At 50.1% G+C, this 17,692-nt stretch overlaps 1 protein-coding gene across 1 annotated transcript in view; it reads left to right on the top strand.

The window, feature by feature from the left end:
- The first annotated feature begins 385 nt into the window (after positions 1-385).
- Positions 386-17,692, top strand: part of LOC126530743 (uncharacterized) — a 38,539-nt gene continuing 21,232 nt past the window's right edge. The window contains exons 1-4 of the mRNA XM_050178031.3: positions 386-1,584; positions 13,423-15,225; positions 15,319-15,398; positions 16,344-16,444. Coding sequence (XP_050033988.3) covers positions 1,269-1,584; positions 13,423-15,225; positions 15,319-15,398; positions 16,344-16,444 — 2,300 coding nt within the window. The 5' untranslated portion in view covers positions 386-1,268. The remainder of the gene's footprint in view (positions 1,585-13,422; positions 15,226-15,318; positions 15,399-16,343; positions 16,445-17,692) is intronic.

Genomic DNA, 17,692 nt, shown 5'->3' with positions numbered 1-17,692 from the left:
AGAAACAGGGTGGCGCGAAGCAAGCTACAGATCATTTTCTTCATTTCGTTCGTGTTTGTAAATTGTTGAGGGCGCAATTACAAACTAATTTGCTGGTGGCTGGGATTAACCACTGCTTGCATTTACGTCGGTATACCCAACTTTCCAGATTTCCCAACTCTTCGCAAACAAATGCTCAAAATAGTGGTACAACAAATGCACGCTTCGCCACGGCTCCTTTCATGGCCCCCTATATACGTTTTCCAGGGGCTAATATTTTGTTTCTCTACTATAAAACTGGGCGTAGCAGACGACGAGCGCGATGGCATGGCGTCATCCGGGTGAAGCATAATAACTTCTTTCAGCTGCACCAACTGAGCATGCGCACAATTTTTCGGCGCCACCGTTACACTACGCTGATATTTCCGAATGCCACGGGGCCCCCGTGTCCAAGCTCAAATAGATGAAGATAGTGCAGAGGCTCCTTGCGTAGTGCCGCCGCCGCGGTTCTGTGTGCTGAGGGGCCCTTCTGCTCCGGAGAATCGATGGCCATGGCGTAGCGATCTGCGAACTGCTGCAGGTGGTGTACACTGGAATCACGCATGGTCACGCAAATGCGTGAGCCTGTGAGCGCATCCTTCCGCGGTAGTGTCCTGTTTTTAACAGACGCTGTTACACGAGTTGCACCTGCTGCGTTGTTGTCCCACTTACCGCATCTGACGCTCCTTGAACGATCACACGCATGATATAACAAACCGGTAGGCAACAACAAAAAAAAAAAAGAAAGGTACGAAAGAAAAAGAAAAGGCCAGCCAAACGTAAGAGGCCAGAAGTGGACGCCGCATATTTGACCGATGCACTACGTACACCGCAGATCTGTCACCGGTAAGCACACGCACTGCTGCAGAAACAGCCGCGGCGGTGTAAATCAATGATCAGTGCATACCATTCGGTGAAGCTTCACCGTGCGGCGAACGTGCTTCCAACGGCGACAATTAACAAAGAGGGTGGGGATAAGCTTTTCTTTACCGATGAAAATCACCGGCACCAAAGCATTCCTGACTGTGGAAGCTGCGGAAGAAGCGTGGGTCACCCTTGACGACAGTCTTTAGGCTGCGGTCAGACGACTGAGGACGACCAAGGGCAGCGGGCAGGGAGGGTGGCAGGTTTGGGGGCAGCTTAAGGCTTTTTTTTTTTCTCTCTTTGACGCATCGCCATGAGCATTGTAGCAGTGAGGAGGAGGAAAGGGAGGGTGGGATGGCAGGCGACTCGGGCACAGAGCGAAAGTCATGGCCGCGTCCTCCTCTCCCTCGATGCGACGCGGCAGCAGTGCAGGGACCAGCAGCGGCGCAGCAGCAGCACCAGGCGGGCGCTGCAGCAGCGAGCAGCGCTTGGGAGGGCGGCCCACCAATGAGGGGAGGAAGAGAGCAGCACGCCGCGACCTGGCCAAGGAGCGCGCGCGTTCCTGCCGCCGGTCTCTGGTGAGGAGAGACTCGCCAGACGCCGTCGCCATGAGAAGCGGGCTCGCGACGCTGCTCGCCGTCGCCTCGCTGCACACGTGGAGCGCCGCGCTGGCGCTCAGGGTCCTGGACCACAGACTCTTCGGTGAGTGCCGCCACGCGCAGTCTTCGCGAAGAGAGGATTTCGGACGAGACGCGTTCCGCGGCAAGCTGCTGTCCCGGCGATGGTCCGATCCAGTTGATTGAGGGCGGTGGGTACGTGGTGTGGTGGTGGTTGACTCGATCGAGACGGGCACCGTCCCTAGCGATTGTTTTCCGTGGGGAGTATCGACGCCTTCCGATGTCACATAGATTTTTTTTTGTGGTTGTCTGTGTGTGTGTTTGTTTCGGAGCTACGGATGCCGTGAATTCGCTTCTGATTAGACGGCTGCGAGGTAGGTTTGACGTTTGGGAGCTCGTGCGCCTGTTGGTTTTCACGGCCTCTGCTCATGAAGGTCAGACTCTCGCGTCCATTCATGCGTACGACTTTAGTGGTGCACCTCGTTTCAAGAACGTCGAGCTGTCTTTCCCTCTTTGAAGGAAATACATGTCTTTTATAAAAGCTTCTTTTTTGTCCCATATTGTGCACGAAGCCACTTCGTCAGCGTGACCGTTTCGGTCACTCTTGCGCTTTATTTGGGATACATTGTAGCATCAGTCCGTCATAATATTGCACTGGCCCGAAAGACAGCATCCTAGGCGACTTCTGCACAAAAAGAAAAAAAAAAACGCCCTTACTTTGGCTGCTGTTTGCAACACACAGCCGGTGTATTATTCGTTCTAGCTAGGGTCACCTTATCGCCATCGAAACAATCGGCTAATTTCATGAGCGACTACGATCTCAGCACGTTTTGATAGAAACACTGTTTCGATTCGAGAGGCGGTTTTAACAACTTCGGGCCCCCCAAATCGTCCATATTCACTGCCGTTGCTGACTTTGTTGATTCCTTCGCTAGCCATGCTCGTCGAAATTTTGTCGCCAATACGCTTTGACAAGCAACGTCACCTTGGCGGTATGCAGGCCGCTATGTGCGCTCCGTCAGATCACATGACTCGGCAGTTCACTGTTGAGTGGCAAGGCGTGACCGGGTAAATAGTCACACACACGCAGAAAGTGAAAGCTTCAAGGACCTTCGCTGTTTACTCTTCTGCGGAAGCAAGTGTCCCTGAACTTGCGAACGAGCCGGCATCATGCATGGATGGCTATGGGCAGCACAGAAAAAAAAAATGAGGGTTGCCTAGCATCTATAACCACGCGGAAAAAGAAAGAATAAGTGTACATATATATTCTCCCGACTGCTAACCAATTCAGCTGTCTTGACTACGCACGCCGCGTCGAGCAGGGTCTGGGAACGCCGATGTTGCTGCAGCTGTAACGCGTGCTCCACCTCGACATCCGTATACACACCCGGTCGCGTTTACCCCGTTCCGGAAGGATGACCTGGCTAAGCATGTGACGCGGGCGTGTTATTCAGGTTTTGGCCTCGTCGCCCCGACGCGTTCGCGAAACGAAACCGAATGTCGATAAGGGCTGGTTGCTACCGTTTGATAAAGGAACCGCCTCCTCCGGACGCCCTGCGAATACGCAGTGTTCCCAAAGTGAAGAGATAGCGCGGCGTCAACGGGCACGAGTCGTTATTGAAAGCAAGTGCAGTAGACGACTGTTTAAATGTAACAAAAGAATTAATTCCATGCATGCATTACGCAGTGCAGAACCATGCAGCAGGAAACGAAAGCAGAATCGAACCCAGCCGAAGGAGGAAATGTTCAAGTTGCTCGTGGAAACGATCGTGATGAAAACGATGGCATTGTGAAGTTTCCTTGGCACGTGGCAGTGCGGACGTATCAAGCGCTTCAGTTTCAAAATTGGATTGTATACCTTCCTGTGTTTACGAAGGCGTCGAGACGGCCCGTGTTCAGCCAAATCGTGCCAAATGCTTACTTCTGATTTGTATCAGCTGGAATTATGTTTCGGCGTTGGAGGAATGCATTCTCGTTCGTCGAAATCTGATTTTTTTTTTTTTCTGCAAAGGAAAGGTTGCATCACATGAAATTTTACTAACAAACGCGTTTCTAGTTCTTACGCAGTCTTACAGTAAAGCTCTAGCAGAGCTGCTGTCCACCCTGCCAGTGCTATGGTAATCCCCATTTACAGCGTCCCACCATTGCCTCAGCAAGTTGAGCTACGTGCTGTGGTCATAGCAATCCATAAATATGTCTATTGGTTGTTTAGGTATTGCGCTCAGAATGCCTCTTGGAGTAGCACACTTTTATTTTGTTTATTTTTGACCTAGTTTCGCTGCTCAAGGTATTAAATGACGTGGAGACGAAGTTTGAGCGCAACCGGTTACATGAGCGATGTTTAGGCAATGCTGTCGTCGTCGTCATGCCCCCGTTGTGCTGTGCCATTGTGGCCGTCATGCCGACGTTTCCGTCGTTGATGCCGTGACCATGTTGCCGAGCCGCTAACTGTGCTGCTTCCAAAGTTGCCCGAATCTGTCTTCCTTTGGCACATTGTGAATCGCGTTCCAGTTTTTAAGCAATTGCACCTAACAGAAAGAATTCCGATACATTCGACCTGGAAATAACGCGACAGTATTTTGGTCGTCCTTCCAACCACAATATTTCTCGACGATTCGTCGCGCCTGATAATTCCTTGCCTGTTTCGCTTTGCTGCTTATTGATGTCTGTGCGATGTACGTTGCTGCATTATAATTTCATACTTGTAGATCAAGGCGCCTGGATGACAGCAGTTTAAACATAACGCTGCATAGATGACTTACCTGCCGTTGAGGCTTGTTTCTTTCGTATTGTTTCGAGAGGGCAAATGAGCTTTGCGACTAATGCTTTCATTGAAGTGCCCGTATTTTTCTTTTTTTAAATCAGGCACGTTATCTGTGCCTATTCTTGAATTCTTACTGTTTTTTTTTTCTTTCTTGCTCTCGTCGCTGCTTTCCGTATATTCTCACATTTAAGCCACTACTGACACTTCCTGTCCATCAGTCCGTTTCCTCGAACCTCCGTTTCGTCTTAGCACAAAGAATCCGGACAAGTAACTGTCAAATGCAGCGCATGGAACAGTGTCTGCAACGTGACACAGTCCAGCAGGCGATGACACACAAATCACCGGTTGGCAATGGGTGGCGATAAGAACAAGCTCCGCAGTATGGGAGTCCCATATTACGTGTACCACGTGATAACGTGTTATGTCCCCAAAAGCCACAATTTGGCCACGAGGCACGCTGTATTTCGGTGTTGGCGACCAATTTTGGCAAACCTCCTATTTAACACCCGCTACATTTTGCACCTGTGAACGAGGATTGCTGTAGTCCGCCTTCTTCTTAATGACTCTTCGAGGCGCCAGGAAGGGAACCGGCGGTTTCCTATTCAGCAGTAGGGCGCCACTGACATTGAGCCAACGCGTCGGGCCGTGACGGAATGCACGCGCCATGTTACATAAGGCTGCACGTATTTTTTTTTTTCTTTTTTCTCAACGTAGATTTCCCAAGCGGCAAAAAGTAAGCGGCTGCACCTTAATATCTGAAAACGCATCTTCTGTTGTGATATGCGTGCCTATAAAACTTGCTAAATAAAAACGAAATCTTAAATGTCGAAAGTCACGCTTTCGAAGTTTCATCACGGCAGCATCCGCTTTCAGAGTTCGATGTAGAAGCGGCGGTGTATATTGGAAGGTTGAAGGCAGGGAGCGAACGGTATTGACAGTTTGCAACGCTGTGCCCCCATTTTTTTTTTTTTTTTTTCATGCTGCACGCCAGAAGAACAACTTTGAATGGACAGATAAGCGACCTCAACCGATGAATGCGCTCTAGCCGCTCGCGTGCCTTTCCGGCGAACCAGGACAATGGACTGCGAAGACGCGTCCCCGAAATGCGCCAGCATGGGGGTTGACCGAGAGAGAGAAGCGGACTTTAGTGTTTGTCTACGCCCCCCCCCCCACCTCTACTTTTTTTCGCGCGTCCTTTGTCCGGTTTTGCGATGGTTAAGAAGATCCGGTCCATTAACCAACTAGCCCGGTCCAATGCCCTTCTGACTTTAGCAAGCCCACGCGAAGGGCAGCGTTCTCGTTTAAGTGGATGCGCTGCTGCAGGTCTCCCGTGAGTGCATAAATTTTCTTCGGTCGCTCCTATATGATACGAGTAACTAATGGTCGGGAAAGGCAGTTTTCCTTTTTTTTTCTAAGGACAGTAATGGAAGTAGACAGATGTGAGTTACGGGAGAGAATACGGGATCAAACACGAAGAACAATGAGCTTAGTGGAAAAAAATCTCGCACCCCTTGTTCTGTCCACAGCCGTTCGGGTGAGATTTTCGCTGTTGCCATGCGAGCCATCTTATCCTTCACTGGCTCTTCCCCCGAAACCAGAAGAAAGAAAGAAAGGGAAAGAAAAGAAAGACACGTAGAAATAGACACGCAAAATAAATGTTACCCTAATGAAGCCGCAGGATCTTGCGGCAAGACATAAAGCCGGTAGTTTTCACTCCTAATCACTGCCAGGAAGTCTGAACCAGCTGGACGGGCACTTTTTTCTTCTTTCTTTTGTCTTTGTGAATTCGTTTTTCGATCGGCCGCGAGGGAAGCCGCTAGCCGCCGGCAAATGATGACCGCCGCAGGAGCGGGTCCTCCTTATCGGCCGTCTCGGCTCGTTGAAGACTGCCTTTGCGCTGTGTCCTCACTGGGAAGCATTGAACCGGCCGCGAATGCCATCAAAGCGAACAGTATACATTGACGGCGCCGAAATTACGAGCAGGCTGTACGGCGAGGGGCGTCATTTTTTCCGTCTTCGCGAGCCGCATGTAAAGTGGGCTGGAAATGAGTCTGGTCCCCCATAGCAGCAAATCACACGCATCCCCGGACACTCGCTAAGTGCGTCTACGTACAGCAAGTTTGATTCAGCGGAAACCGTTTGGAACGATGCTTGCGGGCGTGTCTCGCAGGTGTCGCAGCGTCCTACGATGGCCACGCGCTGAACCCCCGGAAAGACAGACGATGATAGGGATTGTTCGAACTGTTTCTGAATGAGAGACCACCGACGTCATCACACAGTGTCGGATGCATCAACACTGCGACTCTGAACTTCGCTGCGTTTACACGAATTCATGGTCAGCCGGGCCGAAACCCGGTTTTCGGGCTCTGGTAAACGCTAGTGGGTAAAGTCGAATGAGCGTCGGACCCGGGCTGAGGCAGCCCAGACTATGAGGGGTCAAGTTGTCTTGGCAGTCTCCAGAATAGGTTGTCTCTATTGAGCCGTTTCGCGAAATGCGAGTACACACTGCTGTGGCGGTCTGGGTCAGCCCGATCTCTGCATTAACTGGCCCGTGTCGAGATGATGTAAACGAACTTAATGTCGAAGAAGGGTAGAGTTCACGAATTTGTGGTAGTAGAGTTGAGTCAATAAGGCCCATCGCTTGCTCTAGGTTGCCTGAAAATGCGTATCAGATCATCCCGACGTGTCGGGAGATATGACTGGAATACCAATCATTTAAACGGTGTATTCCGCGTAACGGAAGCACTATATTTCTTTCATAGAGATTTTGGATACTTGGTCGTAAGGGGCTTAGATATCGAAGTGAGAGCAAGTCTCAAAGGAAATGACACTTCTACAGCATGATACAAGCGAGGTTTACTACTTCATTTGTAAGGCGCAAAAGCGGAAACCACAAGCGTTGGTTATCTCGGAGATTGGCCTTGTTCTGAAGCTTGTCGTGTTCCTCAGCCTATTAAGGCAACTGCAGTGTTTCTTTTTTTCTTTTTAGCTCTACTTAAGACGTTCTTCGAGCTTCAACCGTTATTTTTTTTCTTTTTGTTTACATATACTACTTCATGAAGGAAGGTTGCCGTAAAAAAGCTCCGTATAGGGGAATTGTCAATAGAGCTTGCGTAGGTGTCGCTTAGCATTTCCTGGTTGCATCCACGCATTGCGCTGCTCGCGTTCTTAGTGCAGGTGGACAACCGAAGCTGAATACGAACGCAGCAAGAGCGTCGAGCGCTAGATGTAGGCGTTCAGTTAACTTACCCAGTGTGTCGTCCCGTAAGGAAGATGACGACTCGTAGTTTAAACCAGGAGAAAAAGAAATGTACATACAAAAGTCAGGCGGGGAACCCTGAAAGCTCTGTCGAGGAGGAGCGAATGCATATATTTGTGCGCTTACATACTGCTCGAGTCGTTACAGTAAGCGAGTTTAAAGTAAAACGGTAAAACCGAAGGATGAAAGAAAGCGGAAGCCTCGGTAGACTTTCAAGGCGCGCCTGACAGGGCAAAGCACACGCCAGCCGGGGCCTGTCATGCAACGGCGATTGGTCTCACCAAAGACGTCCGACGTGAGGCAAAGAAAAGTAAACTGCGATGAGATGACGGTTAGGCGGGTTGGGGGTGAGGCTCTGAGCGATGTTGAAGACTGAGGGGGGAGGGGGGGGCGGTGGCGAGGGACTGGAGTGGCGTCCAGGTTCCGGTTTGGCCAGTAAGTACCGTAAGAGGGCGTGTTGCGCGCCTCTTCCGAATACCGTGGGTGCACGCATTCTTACCGCATTCGGTCACGCAGTTCTGACGGATCGGCGTCGGACGCCCAGGGAGGGGACGCCGCAGCGCTGCGACCGGCGCGTCACCTGGGGGCGACGAAGCCGTGCCTTGCGGAACGACGTTGCGTGCTATCGCGGCTTCGTTCGCGAAAGCCGGCTTATGCGGCTGCACGACGACGGTAGGAAGCGTGATCACGCACAGGCCATTGTGATCCCGTGCACTAAGCGGACGTTGTCGTCTTTTGCCCAAAAGCGTGCCCATAGCTCTCGAGGCAAAGCGGGTGCACGGAGCGTTTTCTTCTTCGTTGAGTGCGGCTTCGATAGAATCGGCCGTTCACTGCCGCGTGCGCTAGTCGTAGGCGTCAGCCTATTAAACAAGCACCAAAAAAAGGAAGCTTCTGGATTTTTCTGTTTTTTTTTTAATGACCGGGTAAAGAACACAAGCACGAAAGAAAGGGCTCAAGTGAACGGAAAAGACGTTGTCAAGAAGTTTGCGCAGATGAAGGCTGTGAGGTCAACGAGAGAGAGCGGGTGAATGAAGAATGCGGTTATCCATATGATTACAACCAAATGCTACAAAGCCAATTCGGTTTCTCACAAAGTTAATAGTTGATGAAAAATGTATTCTTCGTGGAACAAATGCTACGTCGTTCTGAATTTTGCTTGGCGCATTTTTTTACTCCTTCTCATTACGCAAGTATAATAGTATGTATTGATTCCGGTGGCTGTGATGTCTTATCTATCGGGTAACCACTTTTTGTTCTAGTCTCTACTTTGACCCTCATGGAGATGCCATGGAGTGTGTGTAAATAACAAATAAACAAACAAACATCTATGTGATAACAGTGGGCATGCGCAGTTTGTGCCGTGTTCTGCATGCGACGAGGTACAGAGTCCGCAATTTTCAATGCTTATATAATAAGGCTTATCACAATCATAGTCCAAACATGCTTGTCATCGACGGGCTCTCACCCTTGCCGCTGGACACCATGCCAGAAAGCGCGCCCGTGTTCTTTTATTTGGAACGTGTTGGATCAAGTCGATCTAGCCCATCACTAGGATTACTGGAGCAGAAGTTTGTTTAGCGAGCAACTGACGTGTGGGCAGACTGTTTCCGAGGGAGTTGAAGAAACACAAAGCGAACGTCACTAGCCAAATTGATATAAAGTGCCTGATGGTTATCAGTGAGTGGATAAAGAAGTTGCAGAAAGAGCTAAGATGAAATAGTGCCCAAATGTGGCAATAGAAAAAGCGCTTGCTTGCAACATGGCCTCCGAGATCGGGGACATGCGTTGCTCACTTTTGGAAGTCATGTGTGCAGAAGCGTGGCTGCACAAAAAAAAAAAAAGAAAAGAAAATCACCAGAGGCAGATTTGTCGCTAGTGTCTGCGGGACCTGGAAGTACGACGGTTCAATTAGCATGGCAATAACGGATGGCGCATGAATGTGCCCAAACTTCGTTTTTGTTTGTTGTGCATGTTTATTTCAATCGATTTCGGGACTTTCCAAATTTACCATTTTGAACAAAATATCGCTTTGTATATGCAACAATATATAACGATTATTTATGCGTGCGGAGACATATTGCCTTCGTATCTTCGAAGAACCTGATTGCTTCCAAATTAAGAGTAAGCAGCTAAAGCATAATTAATAACAATAATGTCTGAAGCCACCAGCAGGAAGCTTAAACAAATCTATTTACTACCCATAATTTCCGCCGTATAGCTAACCATGGCAGCGCCAAGGTTCCCTGTAGCAATTTTACTAGGAAACTGCTTATAAGAGCGAGGTGTGCGAGATTGACGCCGTCCGATTTGGGAGGCTGTGACGGGAGCCTGCACTGGGAGTCAGTCTAGCGCTTTCAGTCATGTTGCTGTGTGGATAAACCACGACACTTCCACATCCATGTAAGTTGACTGTCCTGCACAGCTCCGAAAATACCCAAGAGCCTTAGTTCACAGATTAGATTCATATCTGAAGTGAACAGCTCCTATAGGCTAAAACCAGCTGAGGCGGCCAAACTGCCTCTGGTCACTATTTCGTTTTTCTTCTCCACGTACTATTAGGAGAAATCTTGCGTGGTCGCGGCTTAGCTACACTGGGCGCATCACTTCTCCAGGTTGCGGTTTCAGCTATTATTAGCCAGTTTTAGTTAAGCGGATAAACGGGATCGAAATGCGCATGCGCAGAACGCTATACGCCCCGTACCGTTTAGCGCGCGCGCGTTATTTCTCAGATCTAACGTTACCGTCTTTGCGTAGTTTACGAAGAAACGTTACCGTCTTTGCGTAGTTTACGAAGAAACGTTACCGTCTTTGCGTAGTTTACGAAGAAACCTTACCGTCTTTGCGTAGTTTACGTAAAACCTGGCGGCGGTTCCGACCGGCCGCTTCGAACCGAATTTGGTATTGCTTATATAGAATTGACTTCGTTCGCCGCGAATGAATGTGTAAGCTGTTTTCGCTTAGTCTCAGTGCTCTTCGACGACAGAGTATTATGGATGACCTGCGGAGTTTTTGACATCGCTTCTCGTTTCGAATGCGTCGAGGCCTAACGAAAGAAACTCCCCGGATGATAACGCCACCTATCGGAGAAGTTGGAAGATAGGCGGGTCAGCGTGTGGCCTTTGAGAGTGGCATAACATATCATAAATAGCCCGGTTGGGCTTCTTATGATATCGGAGTGCTGATGATATGAATCTCATGATCTTCATCATATTTTATGATATGATTACTAGATATTGGGCGCCTCGGTGCTCTTTCTTCTCATTCATTACATTACGAGGGTCTTGAATCCGGCAACATTGATCGCTTCAGGTAGCATGTGTGGATTTATTGACCAGTTGCCGTCGCTCAAGTAGATCACGCCTGCGGCAGAAAGGATTTTCCCCATCCGCCGCCAAAGCTTGTGTGGTGGCGCTGGATAACACTCCCAGGGTTAGTTGTAGTACTAAAACATAAATAACCAACAAAGTGGATACGAAAGCGGCGCCGCTGTAGCTCAATTGGTAAGAACATCGCATGCGTAATACGAAGCCGTGGGTTTGTATCCCACCTCTGGCCAGTTGTTTTTTTCATCCACTTTCATTTCGATTAATTTATATTTTTTTTAATTCAATAAGTAAGCACAAATAATTTCCCGTATGTTGTTCTTGGTGCCCTTGTTGACTTCTTATGATATGACTAATAAATTTCAGCCCCTCGGTCCCCTTTCTTTTCGTTCATTAATAAGCTGTGCAATTACGTCGCTTTCAAATACAGACCGTATTTCGATTGGATCTAAGTGAAAGAACGCTTGTATCGTAGTGTACTTAAAATTAAGTGCATGTAGGTGTTCAAAATTATTCCGGGGCCCTCAATTATGGCGTCGCCCTAGGTGCAGTGCTGCTTTGTAACGTTAAACTCCAGCTCGTATAACAACGCCGATCGCACGTTCGCCGTACTGTTAGACTGGCCATACAGTAGAGCTGCTTAGCGTAATCACTCGGTGCACCCGAATCTGTGACGTCATTTGCTTTTTCGAGAGCAGCGTTTGCGCAGTTTGCAATCCAAGATTCGGGAAGTTCGTAAATAGAACGAAGCGACTGAAAGCTATGCGGGGCAAAATCGACTACCGCTTTCGAGGACGATACCTGTATCTTGCGTGGAAGCGAAAACCAGTTTTGCTTAGCGCTCGGACCACCTTAACAAAAGCCGATTTCGTACGAAATTCCGAAAGGAAAATACACACAATCTCCCACGTTCGTGTAACTTGCCTTGCTGCTTAACTGAGAAAACGCGGCAAAAAATAAAAATTAAAAAGAAAAAGCAGGAACGCGCTCCAAGCGATTAGCCTGCTTCTTACGAGGCGGGCAGAGAAGCCAGCAGGCTTTCGGCCCTGAACTTGAACTTGCCCGCGGTGGTATAGGTGCAAGAATGGTCGCACGCGAATCCTAGGGGGAGGGGAGGGCTGGGAGAGTGGGAGGGGGGTCGACGAAACGCCACAAAAGACCAATAGCAATCGGCGACCGCGCCTCGCTAAATTGCTTCGTGTCCTAAAAGCAGCCATGATGTATGTGCCACGTCGTGTCGAGAGGAACAAAAAAAAAAGCGACTACCACCCTGGGGGCGACACGTCTCCTGTGCGCCGGGGCGTCGTCTCCACGCTGCTTAGCCCAATTTCGAAAGCACCAGCAACAGCAACAGAGTTAATCCCGGGGCGCAAATCGAACGACCCCTCGGCAGGTGATTATTGCCACGCGAGGCACAACTCCACCACCCTCCTTTCCCTCCCATCTCGTCTTTCTCGTGATTCTCTGCTCGGATGAGGAGCCCGAGGCAAAGCGATCAGCAAAGGCCGTTTATCCGCCGGGCGAGGTAAAACGCAACGCGGCGGCGCTGAGCACCCTAGAAAACCGACCTTGGCATTTGCGAGGAAAAAGAAAATAACTACGCGATGAAGGTGAACGACCGGATGTCCTGCACTCATCTTTGCCTGCGCTGTTGCGGGAAAGAAGACGCTCGGCCCTCGCCCAGTTCTTATGTTTCTGTTCTTTTTTTTTTCTTTTTTTTCTTTTCACGGCCACCGCCGTCGGGGATTGCCCTCGCCTCCTTCCTTCGTCTTCACGCTGCGAGCACGCCGCCGCCGGCACGAGTCTTCCGCGTTTGCCGGTTCCGCCATTGGCCCCCTCTCCCCTCCTCCCAACCCGTTTCCTCTTCTAACCGATATTTCGACCAGCAAGGTCACGCGCCGCCAGCCGCGCAGCGACCAAGGAGGGAGACCCACCCCTCCTCCCGAGATCGCTTGGTGGCTTCGCGCAGGTGTGTGCGTGAGGGTGGCTGGGTGAGCACGGCGCCAAGGGTGAAGGTCAATGTGTTTGCGGTGCTGTGGGCGCTGCGCCCCCCCCCTCCTCCCTCCGCCAGACGTGGCTTCTTTTCTTCCCCTCCGCGTGTTCCACCACTGGGACCGCGTATGTCTGAGCGGAACGAGACGTTACGGCGGCAGCAGTTGCTCGTCGTTTGCTGCCCCCCCCCCCCCCCCCGCAACCCCGGTGACCTCCTTGCATTTCCTAGGAGGACCGCTTCGCCTAAATTAATTTTGGTTTTTCGAAGGCAGGCAGGGCGCGTTCTCGGCTGACAGCCGTCAGCCCACTGCGGGTTTGCTACGCACGCGTCTGGGGGGGGGGGGGGGGGGTGTACCGGCGAAATGTCTTTATTATGTTGACGTTCCTAGTGTTCCGGTTGCTTGAGTACGCTGCGTGCAGAAAAGAAGTACATACACCTTGGCTTTTGAATAACTACTTGTTTGCGAAGTTACCTGCGGAGACGTGGCTCAGCTTTTCCAGTAGTTTGCTTCCGTTCTGAAAATTGGCACACGTAGGCTTCGCTTATAAAAACGTTTTTCTTCTTCTTTCTTTTTTTCCTTGCAGGGGCTACGCGCACCATAAAGCTCAAGCCGTGCCAAAACAGGGTGACCAGCCAAGAAGGCACTTGCATGTTTGCCTGGGACTGTTTCAGCGCGGGCGGTACCCACCTCACATACTGCACAGACTCTTTTTACACGGGTAGCTGTTGCAAACTGCCTCCTGGGGTCGTCGTGCAGCAACATGACATGCCTTCTGAACCTGCCAACAGCATTGATTCGGTGCCATACGAGGGTGACGACGACTACAAGAAAAGAACGAAGCGACCTCCGACGAGCACGCCCAAAACGACGTTGCATATGTCGTCCAAGACAACGCAGCCAGTTACCTACGCGGTGACAACACCGAGCCATACGCCCTTGCCAACCACTACGGGGGCTACACCCTTTGTGGGTCTCTCGACTTTTACGCCAGGCCTAATCACGTGGAGGCCTCACGAGACTACTTTGCCGTTTCTTCCCGACGAACCGCCATCAACAGTGCCAAATGATTACGGGTCAAGTGCCAGCGTACCGGACACGACAACATTTCCGACCACGACTGCTAAGAAACAGACCACGCGAGCGCCTGTCACGACCACGCGAGCGCCTGTCACGACCACGCGAGCGCCTGTCACGACCACGCGAGCGCCTGTCACGACAACGCGAGCGTCTGTCACGACCACACGGATACCAATCGTGGCGAGCACATTCCTCACTCCTGAAGAAACAACGGCAGCGAAAACTTCGGAGTCTGCTCCTCAGACAACAACGAAGGTCACAACGGAGCAACCAGTCGAAACGAGCAGCAAGCCAACGGAAACGGTCGCGTACGGTACAACGTCCCAGGATTACACGAAATCTACGGAGGCGCCCACGACATCCACACAAACTCCAGCCGACGACACCACAACAGCACAGGCCACTACGCAGAGGCCATCCACTACGTCAGTTCAGAGTCACACGTGGATCGTCAACGAACGAGAAACCACGATGGCTATTCCGCAGTCTGTTCCGACGGAGCAGACGTGGGTGGTAGTCGACGAGGCCGATGCCAGTGGTCAGCAGACAACCACACCGACGCAAAGTGAAACCGCCAGCCAGACCACTTCCACCTCGTCGATGGCAGACTGGTCCACGGTGACCGACATGGTTACCTCGATATCGTGGGTCGACATGACGGAGCTATCTACGACGCAGAAGCCGCCGCCAGATGTACCCGACACAACGCCGCTACCGTCGGAACCTCCTCCTCCGCGTAAACCAGTTCCTCCTACCGCGTCTACCACCGTAGCGACGACTTTGAGTGCCGCCACTGGCACTGATATCGCGGCGACAGATTTCGTCACTGTCAGTCCAGACTCATCGGAGGCGCCCTCACTCGAACTGGTAAGCGCTACGGCTACTGCAACGTCCACCAAAGAAGAAGTTAGTACGCAAGCGCAGACAAACACCCAACGGCTGACGTCAACTGCGCGACCGACTACCTCCCAACCCACCACTCCTACGCCAGAGGTAGCCACGCGGCCAATTCCCATACTTACGACTCTCGCGCTCACCACACGCCGCACTCCGACAACCACTGCACAAGAGACGACAGTCCCGACCACGACAACAGCTCGTACGACGTGGAAGTACACGACGGTGCCGACCTACACTGTCTCGGAAGAGCGCGAGACCACGACACAAGCGCCGACGACGAAGAAGGCAACCACGCCCCCAACGACTGTTCAGTCGACACTTCTAAAAGCAACGACCACGACAACTGTGCCGACGACTACGGTGACGACGGGGCCGACGACCATTTCTCCTGACAAGGACATTCGGAAAAGTAAATTGACGCTCAACCTTTCCTTCTAACACAAATTACGATCCTAGCGAGAGAAATTTCGACGGCGAATTCTCATTACGTCAACTTTTCCAGTATGCGGCCGGCCGAGGACAGTACCAAGCGCGAGGATTGTGGGAGGCGAACAGACAAAATTTGCTCAGTGGCCTTGGATGGTGAGTGTTCTTACGTGGTCATTGTTCAACGATTGGCTGCCTGATGCATTTATTTATGCCTGTAGAGAAAGCTGTCTCTTTCTTTTCAGAACACGATGATCGCCTGAAAGAAATAGGCAGGCTATACGCCCCACTATACCTACTCCTTATTAGGAGCAATTAGGGGTTATTTTAATTTTCCTACATTGAAGTGATATTTCGGACCACTTTACCGCGTATCGCAGCACCATCCACATCATTTTATATTTATAAGCAACTTGTTCACTTTTAGCTATTGAACTTACGAAATTAACTCCTTTATTTGCAAAGAGAAAAAGACCTCTTGCACGTGTTCATTACGAACGTTATTGCAATATGTGTATTTGTTTTCTTTATCCTGTGAGTGGTGGTAACAACTTTATTAAGACTCTGCTCAGTTATGATCTGGCAGGCCCGAGTCCTAGGATGGCCCCTCACGAGGAGCGACCCTTTCGGCCCAGGCAACGAGGGTTTTTTGTAGTTTTTCATCCGGCGTTCTGAGCAGCTCCTCCCACGTCTGTTGTGAGGGAGCTGGCAGGAGCGACCTGGGAGGGGGCAAGCCCTCGCACCCCCAAAGAATGTGATTTTGGGTAGCCAATGTTTGATTTGTGCAGTTTTGACATATTGGGTTACATTGCCCGTTGGTAATTATGGCTAGCCAATGTGGGCTGGGGAATGATTTAGTTTGGATTCGACGCAGGATCGAGGCTTGCGCTCGCGTGAGGCTTGCGTTTGGTGGCGTAGTTCATTGAGAGTGAGATATGTTAACAAACAGAAACCCTGCTACAATCCTTGAAAAGGCTATGGGGTGCTGCTTGTACAGAAATAGGATGCTGTATAACTATAGGAAACTAGACTGATTCATTGCGATTGAACGATAGATTGATTGGATATAAGTGAAATCGATTTCTTCTCGTGCACTTGCAGATATCCCTGCGACAGTTCAAACGAAACAACTTCCTGCACAAGTGCGGAGCGGCGCTACTCAACGAATATTGGGCCATCAGCGCGGCCCACTGTGTTCACAAGTAAGCACCTTAGCATAATCGACAGAGTTCAGTTGAGCGTGCTAGTTTAGCATAGAGGAGGCACCCCGTCTCCGTCGCTAGTTGGTCGTGTAGGGTTTTATGGCGCAAAAGCAACTCAGGCTATGATGCGGCACGTCTTAGTCGCACGCACTAGCTGACTTGTGAAACAACTTTGGTACGCATAACTTCGCGTCGTTCTGTTTACATTACATCCGCTGCTGTGGGTAGTGGGGCAATGTTGTCCCGCTGTCATGCGTAACGTGTTCGTGACACGTGGCGAGGTCACGTGTTCTACTCTCGGACGTGGAGGCCACACTCAGATTACGGCGACATGAAAAGGTCCAGCGACATCACGTATAAAGTACCCCAGGTTAACTTAATCCGAGCTTGCTTCTCAGTGAGTGGTCCTTCATAACAATGCCACTCAATTCGCACAAGAATTCCCGCAAAACTTGACAATCAGCTGAAAGTCGCATGCCTTTATGCGAAATTTCTTCTCACTCTCATTACTTAAAACACATCATTAGATAAAAGTTATCAGATAATCGTAGATATTTGCCTTCAGCCTATTCCTCATGAATGGAGGTTGAGCTTATGCAAGTATTCATTTGGCACCCTTCTTTTCAGAATAGAGTTATGCATTTATTTATTTTTCTTTTGCCTAAAGTTACCACAGCCCAGTTCCTACAAAGTTACCATAGCCCAGTTCACGAAATTTCAGTGAAGTGATGTGAATGTTGAAACTGTGGCCATGGTGAGGAATGGGCGACAACAACATGTTCAAGTGATTGTATACAGTAAAGCTCATGTGCGAAGTAACGCTGTACCACTCGATGGATACTACAGATGCACCAACTGCAACGTCGCGGGATCAAATGCCGGCCTCGGCAGCCGCATTTCGATGGGGGTGAAATGCGAAAACGCTCATGTACTTAGATTTAGGCGTACGTTAAAGAACCCCAGATGGTCCAAATTATTCCGGAGTCTGCCACTACGGCCTGCCTTATAATTACATCGTGTTTCTGGCACGTAAAACCCCATAATTTTATTAATTTGATTTCACCAAAAGAAACTCGGAACACTTTACAATCTAGGAAACCACCAGCAACAAGCTATATTAAAGAAAACTTATTAAATAATAGGAAATGAAAATGTGTGTTTGAGCAGTAAATGTTACAAAACAGGTCTTCATGCAAATGTATTTTTCAAATTCTAAACGCCTGATTTATGCACCTACTACCCTGCTAG

Source organism: Dermacentor andersoni, chromosome 5 (assembly GCF_023375885.2).
Source record: "Dermacentor andersoni chromosome 5, qqDerAnde1_hic_scaffold, whole genome shotgun sequence".
NCBI lineage: Eukaryota > Metazoa > Arthropoda > Arachnida > Ixodida > Ixodidae > Dermacentor > Dermacentor andersoni.
The sequence above is the reverse complement of the archived record's forward strand: the minus strand, read 5'-3'. Positions and strand labels throughout refer to the sequence as shown.